We start from the raw sequence: 7,970 nt of genomic DNA on the forward strand, positions 1-7,970 counted from the left end.
AGCTGGCCACTGCCCACAGCCTGGAGCCGGCGACCCTGTCTGTGCTGGACCTGGGGCAGGGTGCGGGGCAGCTTACACCGCAGCACCCGGGGAGGGCAAAACGCTCTCCCCCAAAAGAGCCCAGAACATGCCCTCAGCCCCCAGAAATCCCCCAGGCAGACAGGGTTGGCCTCGAGAGACCCCAGTGGGCATCGTGGGAGAGAAGTAGGGGCCACAGAGGGGTCCCCACAGATATGTAGTCCGGAAGGCAGCTCTGGCTCTGGGGAGCTGTCCTGAGTGGTCAAGCCTGGAGGCAGAGAGGCCCTTGGAGGCCCTTGGAGCTGTCCTGCAAGCAAGAATGGTGGCCCCACCAGGAGAGTGGGAGATAGGGACCATCTGCAGGTGCCGGGAGTTCCTGGTGGCCCAGGGGCCGGCCTAGGCGCACGTGCAGTATGGCTTAACCTGGGGCACGCCTCTGTGCAGACTCAGCGGGCGGCCGTCCTGGGCAGGGCAGCATCTCTGCAGCTCCAGAGCTCATGGTCGCTGCCACCTGGGAGGTTCCCATGAGACAAGTCCTGCACCCAGGACACCCCCGAGGTTTCCCAGGCAGGGGCCCGAGAGAGGAGGGAGGAGGGTCCCTCAGACATTGTGGGTGTAGGGACATCAGAGGAGTAGGTGCTCCTGGGCCCTGCTCCAAGGGGCTCCCACCTCATGGGGTGTTGGCCTCAGAAACAGACGGTTTTGGGGGCTGTGACCGAAGTGGCCCAGGCCCCTGTAGAGCAAAGCCGAGGGGCCCTGCCCAGCAGGAGGTGACCTGGGAACCTGCAGGAGGAACATGCAGGGTGCCAAGGAGCCTTGGACTTGCTGGCCCCAGGCCGCTTCCAGGATCTGAAACGGGAGGAGTCACCAGGTTTTGTGCCAGAATGATCCTGTTCCTCCACAGGGCTGTCCTGAAACTCAGCTACCCCGCTGCGTGTCGGATGTTCTCTGTCTCCCCAGCAGTTTAAATGCAGCTCCCGCCATACGTACCCTGGAAGTTTTCTTTCCTCTGACTTCATACAGTTTCTTGGCATCCATCCCCAGGAAAGCTGGGCCACCTTTGTGGCCTCGGTGGTGGCTCTTGCCACACTTTATCAGCACACTCTCCTTGTTTTCGGAGGATTTTGTTACCTTGGGGGCTGGCGGGTTGCCAGGGGCTTTCCGCCCCTAGGGACTTGCTGTGCTGGGCAGAGGGGTGGTGGTCCTGGCTCCGCTCCCCGAATTCTGTGGAGAACAGCCAGGGTTAGGGGACAGTGGCAGACGGGCTGGCTCCTGGTGGTGCATTCACAGATCTGTGATGGGCATGGCCACCTCCTGCCCCTGCCAGCCGGCGGGCTACTGTTTGGAACCACAGCCCATCTTACCTGCCTTTCTGGTTGTGTCTTCCAGTCCCGGGCTCCTCCTGCTGCTCGGCGGCCTGCAAGCCGGTGGTAAGTTCAGATGGCGCCTCCCCCCACCACCACCCCCACCCCTCCAGCTGCCAAGCTGCGCGACCAACCACTGGCGCGGCGCTCAGTGTCCTCACCACGGCCCTGCTCGCTTCGCTAGGGCTGCGCCCCAGGGCTGGGTTGATGTGCAGCGCGGAAGTCCGGAAGGGGAAACGCTTTTCCAGACTCTAGTTCTTGCTGGATTTTGTGTTTGGTGTGGGTGGCATGTGCTCCTCTGAGCCAGGGCCTTCCTGGCTCTCCTGGCCTCTGTGCCCCAGGCGGCCCTGCGGAGCCCTGAAAGGTGCCAGCTCCAGGGACGGAGCACCGCAGCCACCCGAGGCCTTGCCCAGCCTCCCAGCCCAGAGGCTCTGGGGCAGGGGACACGGCCACTTTGCCGGTGGGCATGTAGGTGTTTGCACAAACGCTAGAACCACCCTGTACAGGTCACATGACCTTCTCGGTGGAGGTGAGTAGCGTTATAATGTTCTTGTTGAGAGATTGTTTTCCTTTCAATGTCTGAATTTTCAAAGTATAACTGCACTCCTATGTGTATCGTACTGATAAATTCCTTTTCTGTTAAATGAATCAAAGTTGGTGTTTGCACCAACCAAAAAGACAAGAACCAAGAGGTTTGCCTGACAGAGTAACTGCTCAGGCGAGGCGTCAGTCTCAGAAAATAAATTTTGTACTTTTTGGATAGTTGCAGATATTCAAGAAAAAGAAGTCCGGGCCATGGTGGGCAGCAACGTGGAGCTCGGCTGCGTGAGCCCGGAAGAAAGCAGTTTTGATTTAAACGACCTCTTCGTTTACTGGCAAATCAGCGAGCGGAACACCGTGGTGACCTACTACCTCCCGCAGAACAGCTCCACGGCCCACGTGGACAGCCACTACAGGAACCGGGCCTGGCTGTCGCCCGACAGCATGAAGCTCGGCGACTTCTCCCTGCATCTGTTCAACATCACCCCCCAGGATGAACAGAAGTTTAACTGCCTGGTGTTCAGGAAATCCTTAGAATTAAAAAAGGTTCTGGAAGCTGTGGTCACGCTGCATGTGGCAGGTAAGACAGTCGGAGTGGAGAGGACCGATTCCATCCCAGCCCGCGTCCTGGACGAAGCGGTAGTAAAACCCCCTTCCCGGCACATTTACCTGTTTCTCCCTGTAAAGAGAGTCGTGATCTCCAGACGTGGGCTTCTGTGTAACCGTGGGTGAAGCCGAAGGGTTGAAGAATCGTTCAGCTCCTAAGGAAGTTTCCGTAGCCCGAGGCTCCTGGTTTTGCAGAACCCCTCATCCTGCTCTGCGCCCGAGCTCTGCCCAGGCACAGACTAGATTTTCTAAGCGGAATCAGGCGGGAGTGCTGCAAAGCGCTGGCTGAGATCAGAATTTAAGATAAAATTAAAAGCAACCAAGGAGCCCGGGGCGGTTCAGTGCGAGACGGGCGGCGTCCGCTGCAGGTGAATTGTAGCTCCCACGTCACCCTCGAGAAGTGCCAGGTCCCAGTGAGGCAGGGCCTGGGTGGCCGACCCCCTGGCGTGGGGCCCGGTAGGGACCAGGCACCGCCCGCCAGGCAGGCTCAGTCGCCCTTGGCTTCGGGGCTAGCTGGGGGATGACTCTGGGCAGAACAGGGCTGTGCCCGCTGCTCAGACTCAGCCCTGGGCCTGCGCCTCCACCAGGGTCAAGGACGCGCCCGGCGGCCTCCCCTCTGAGCTGGCCTTGGCGCCGCACGCCCTGCAGAGCCTGGCCTTCCTCACCCCTCCCCTCCCCTGCAGCGAACTACAGCATGCCCGTCGTGAGCGCCCCCAGCGGCCCCTCCCAGGACGAGCTCACCTTCACGTGCACGTCCACGAACGGCTACCCGAGACCCAACGTGTACTGGATCAACAAGACGGACAACAGCCTGCTGGACGCGGCCCTGCAGAACAACACCATCTCCTTGAACTCCAGGGGCCTGTATGATGTGGTCAGCGTCCTGAGAATCGGGCGGACCCCCCACGTGAACGTCGGGTGCTGCATAGAGAACGTGCTCCTGCACCAGAACCTCACTGTCAGTAGCCAGGCAGGTAAGGCCCGGGCTGCACGCTGGCCCGGCCTGAGGGGGTGGGACTGGGCGTGGCTCGGGAGGACCTCTCAGGCGGAAGACAAAGTCCCTACAGGGTGAGCCAGCAGCGGCATCAGAACGGTGGTTGAAAGGGAGAGGTGACGGGCACATGTCACGTGATGGGAGCCCCCGCGGAGCCTGGGCACGTTGCTCGACTTAACACCACCTGTGGAGTCTGTTTTGTTGGACCCATTTTATGGTTAAGGGCTGAGGCTCTGAAAGGCAGGACTGGGCCCTCAAGGTGGAAGCCCACACCCGTGCAGCCCCAACCGCACTCTCTGCCTCTGGGCGTGAGCCCCCCAGACCAGGGGACCCATCTGGGTGTGGCTGCTGGCCCAGCCGTTCCCTGTGGAAGGGGCGTAGGCGGCCACGGGCTCCCCCCTCCGTGCCCCAGCTGCAGGAAGGGACCCGCTGCATAATCTTGGGGGCCTGCAGCAGGCGGGATGCAGGGCTCCTTGCTCAGGAATGGCTGGGAATTCCAGACGGCAGCAACATTGCCCCAGGCGCCAGGCCTCAGAGCCTGCACCGGTGGACACTTGTGAAGCCCACTCTGACTGCCGGGACCCCCACAGGGCCAGACACCCCCGTCCTGAGATGAGGGTGCAGCTCAGAGTTCACAGTCCCTGAGCCTGCTCCAGGGCGAGGGCTGCCCCAGATGCAGCCTGGGACGACCGCCTTCCAGCCAGCACTGCCAGGCAGCGTCCGGAGGTTCTCCCAGGGCTGCAGCTTCAGCCCACTGCAGTGGGCAGCCTGCAAAAGCTCTCACGCCCAGACCCATTGGACCAGAACCTCGGGGCTGGCACCCGGCGTTAGGACAGTGTTTAAAGCTTCCAGATGACTCCAAGCCACGCTCAAGGTTGAGCCACTGGCCAGGTGATTTCTCCAGGTGTGCTTGGAGACACACCGGCCCCTTTACAAGCCCCAGGGGACGTTGTTGCTTGTTTGCCCGAGAGAACCTCCCTCCGACAGGCAAAGTTCGTGCCTCGCAGGTGGGAGTCCGGTGGTGCAGCTGCCGTGGCAAACAGTGGCAGGTCCTCAAAGTTACATGTAGAACTGCCACGTGACCAGCAGTTCCTCACCTGGGGACACACCCGAAGGATTCAAAACAGGGAGTCAAACGAATACCTGGGCACGAACGTTCACAACAGCCAAAGGGGGGAAGCACCCAGGTGGGCCTCGTGGGTGGACGGGAGTGGTCCAGCCGCACACTGATCGTTCTGGAATATCAGCCCTAAAAAGGCACGCGGAGTCTGCACTCGCGCGCTAGGACGTGGGTGAGCCTTGAGGATGTCCCGCTCAATGACAGAAGCCAGTAGGAAATGCCATGTGTCGTACGATTCCACTCACACGAAGTACCCGGAATAGTAGGTCCACGGAGCCAGAGGCGGCGTCCAGCTCCCGGGGCGGGGGCAGAGAAGAGGGGCGAGTGTGGTGCCGGCCGCAGCGCTCCGTTCGGGGGGACGGCAGAGTTCTGGAACTCGAGTGGTCACGGCGGCCTCACCCTTGAATGTACTAAATGCCACTGAACTGTTCGATCTAAAATGGTTAATTTTATGTTACGTGAAATTCACCTCGATTTTAAAAAATTCTGGGAGGAACCTGCGCTTCCCATCACACCCCTCCCGTGGGGACCCTGGGCTGGCGCTGGGATCGCACCTGTCCCGGGCGGGTGCAGCTGCAGCCCCGCACGAGGGGCCTCCCTGTGAGAGAAAACCCTCCTTTGGAAAAGACGCTTCCCTGCACACTCTCCTCTTAAGGATGAAGAAGAAAGATCCTTTTCCTCCAAGACCCTGAAGTTTTGGGTTATTTTCTTCTTTCTTCTAGAAACTTTCACGGGGACCCGAGACAAGATCATAGAGAAGCCAGGCCGTACCCACAAGGCGCAAACCGCCATTTTCAGCGTCGTGGCTGGCTTCGCGGTGGTGGCGCTGGCTGTGGGCTGGATGTGCAAGAGGAAGAGGTGTCCCCTGGGACGCTACGCAGGTGGGAAAAGGCCCGCATTGTGGATGCTCGACACTGACTTTGCTGGTGTGAGCATTTCGCCTTCTTAAATTTCTCTAACTGATGTCGATTTCGCCTGAAATCCGGTTGCGATGGCGCTAACGCTCACGGGCAGTGGCCACTCACACACTCTGAGGAACGGGACGTCACGCCCACCTCTCTCGGGCTGCTTCCTGACCACAGCCCGGGCAGACAGGCGCGGCTGGGAATGGCGGATTCTGGATTTAGAGTCAGGACGAAGTTTGCTTCTGTGGAAGCCGACCGAGGCGGGTTGAGACACCCATAGGGGTGGTGTGATTCTGGCCCCCCAAGGGCAGATCCAGGGGTCTGTGTCTTAACCGTGGGCAATGCAGCAGCAGAACTTACGGTGGAGGGTAGGTGAGCCCCGAACACGGCCACAGTGGTGGTCCAGGTGACACGGTGGGGCTCTTCCTGGACACTCCAGGAGGGCAGGGGCCAGGGGGCAGCTGTGCAGTGAGCCCAGTGGCCACGGGACAGGGGCCAGCTCACAGCCGGAGCATCCTGTGACGGAGTCTCCTTCCTGCCCCCGTGGGCGGCCCCGGGGTTTCCAGTGTGTGGCCAACACCAGTCACCCCCAAAACACTTCCCACTGCCCATGCGACTGGGCTGCGCAAGGACCCCTGAGTCAGGACACGGAGCCCATACGCTTATCCCTTAAAAAGCATTTTCCTCAGCCGGGTGCGGTGGCTCACGCCTGTAATCCCAGCACTCCGGGAGGCAGAGGTGGGAGGATGGTTTGAGGTCAGGAGTTCGAGACCAGCCTGAGCAAGAGGGAGACTCCAGTCTCTGCTAAAAATAGAAAAAATTAGCCGGGCATGGTGGCGTGTGCCTGTAGTCCCAGCTACTCGGGAGGCTGAGGCAGGAGGATTGCTTGAGCCCAGGAGTTTGAGGTTGCTGTGAGCTAGGCCTATCCCGGACAACAGAGTGAGACTCTGCTCAAGAAAAAAAACAAAAAAACATTTTCTTCAAAAACAAGGCCTGGGGCCTGGGGAACCCCTCGTCTGGAAGTCCCTTCCCCGCCTGAGCCAGGAGCCTGGGGGAGACACCCAGGCAGAGGGTTTTGGGGCTGCTGAGAGCTCAGGGCCACCGGGGTCTTTTGAGAGCCACCCCTCTACCCCCGCCACCCTGACCTCTTGGTTCGTCCCGCAGGTGCCCGGGCTGCGAGGCCGGAGCTGGAGCTTGCGGGTGAGTCGGCCGCCCCGACGCAGCGGGGCCCAGGCAGGCCAGGCCCCTGTCTGTCTCCGATTTGCAGAAAGCTTTCAGAAGGCAAAAGTGTGCCCTCACAGCTGTCGCCAGAGACACGGTGAAACCCTCAGGGGTGCGCACGGCGTTTCCGCCCACGTCCTGGCACGTGACCACCCCACTGTGTGCACTCGCCAACACTGTGCGGGATTGTCCCCTTGTCGTCACCACCCGCGTCCTGAGAACATGGGTCTCTTCGCCTCCAAGGTGAAAAGGACCGTCTCATGTCCTCTCTCCCCACTTTCCTTCCAAGACCACGCGTGACAGCCACGCACCGCCCAGGACGTGGACAGGGCTGCTGTGACGTGCCAGCCGGGGACGCCAGGCGGCAGTTTGAGAACGGACTCACCCGGCCTGGTGGCAAGTTGGGCAAAGAGCCGTCTGCCGGTGCACGTGCCACCAGCGAGGGCAGGAGCCTCCCGGCCCAGAGGGGAGACCACGGCCAGAACCCGGGAGAATGCGCCAGTCCCGGAGCCAGGCCCTTCCACCGCGGCGGCGCCGAGGCCAGTGCTCCCGAGTGCGTGGGCGCCCGCCTTTGCTGCTCTGGGGGTGGCCCCTCCCCACCAGGAGCCCCGGAGCCCCCAGAGCTCGTGTGACTCAGCGCCAGGCTCTTCCAGATGCCGCGCACCCGCTGCGGGACACGGTCCGAGGCTGAAGGCAGCGGGTCCAGCTGGACGAGGAGAAGAGGGGCGCCCACTGTCTCCCAGGGCCTCTGCGTGGTGGGGGCGCCCGCGTGTTTGCAGCAAGAACAGAAACGAGGAATGGGGCCCAGAGGGCAGGCCGAGTGTCCCGACGCTTGCCACAAGACATTGTTTTTCTATAAAAAAAGCCCCCATGGGCTTGTAAATGAGTGTGATGAGGGACACGCCGAAGTTCTTAACGAGAGCATTAGAAGACGTGTGCTGTTTGTGAAAGAGCAATGGTTGTTGTTGTCAGACATGAATTGGCATCCAGAGCAAGGAAGCGTGGGGAGCTGCTTGGGGTGCGGGAGCTGGGTGTGGGGGTTGGGGCACGGGAGTTAGGGTGCAGGTGTTGGGTGCAGGGGTTGGGGTGCAGGCGTTGGGTGAGGGTGTTGGGGTGCAGGCATTGGGTGAGGATGTTGGGTTGCGGGGGTTGGGTGCGGGGGTTGGGGTGCAGGTGTTGGGTGCGGGGGGTTGGGGTGCAGG

At 61.2% G+C, this 7,970-nt stretch overlaps 1 protein-coding gene across 1 annotated transcript; it reads left to right on the top strand.

Moving 5' to 3' along the window:
• The first annotated feature begins 1,321 nt into the window (after positions 1-1,321).
• On the top strand, positions 1,322-7,667 carry ICOSLG (inducible T-cell co-stimulator ligand). The gene is made up of 5 exons (XM_012661525.1): positions 1,322-1,448; positions 2,146-2,502; positions 3,212-3,502; positions 5,365-5,523; positions 6,712-7,667. The coding sequence occupies exons 1-5, from the start codon at positions 1,322-1,324 to the stop codon at positions 6,867-6,869; spliced, it is 1,092 nt and encodes a 363-aa protein (XP_012516979.1). The 3' UTR covers positions 6,870-7,667.
• Positions 7,668-7,970: the final 303 nt, after the last annotated feature.

This window comes from Propithecus coquereli, unplaced genomic scaffold (genome assembly GCF_000956105.1).
Source record: "Propithecus coquereli isolate 6110/MARCELLA unplaced genomic scaffold, Pcoq_1.0 Scaffold717, whole genome shotgun sequence".
NCBI classification, from domain to species: domain Eukaryota; kingdom Metazoa; phylum Chordata; class Mammalia; order Primates; family Indriidae; genus Propithecus; species Propithecus coquereli.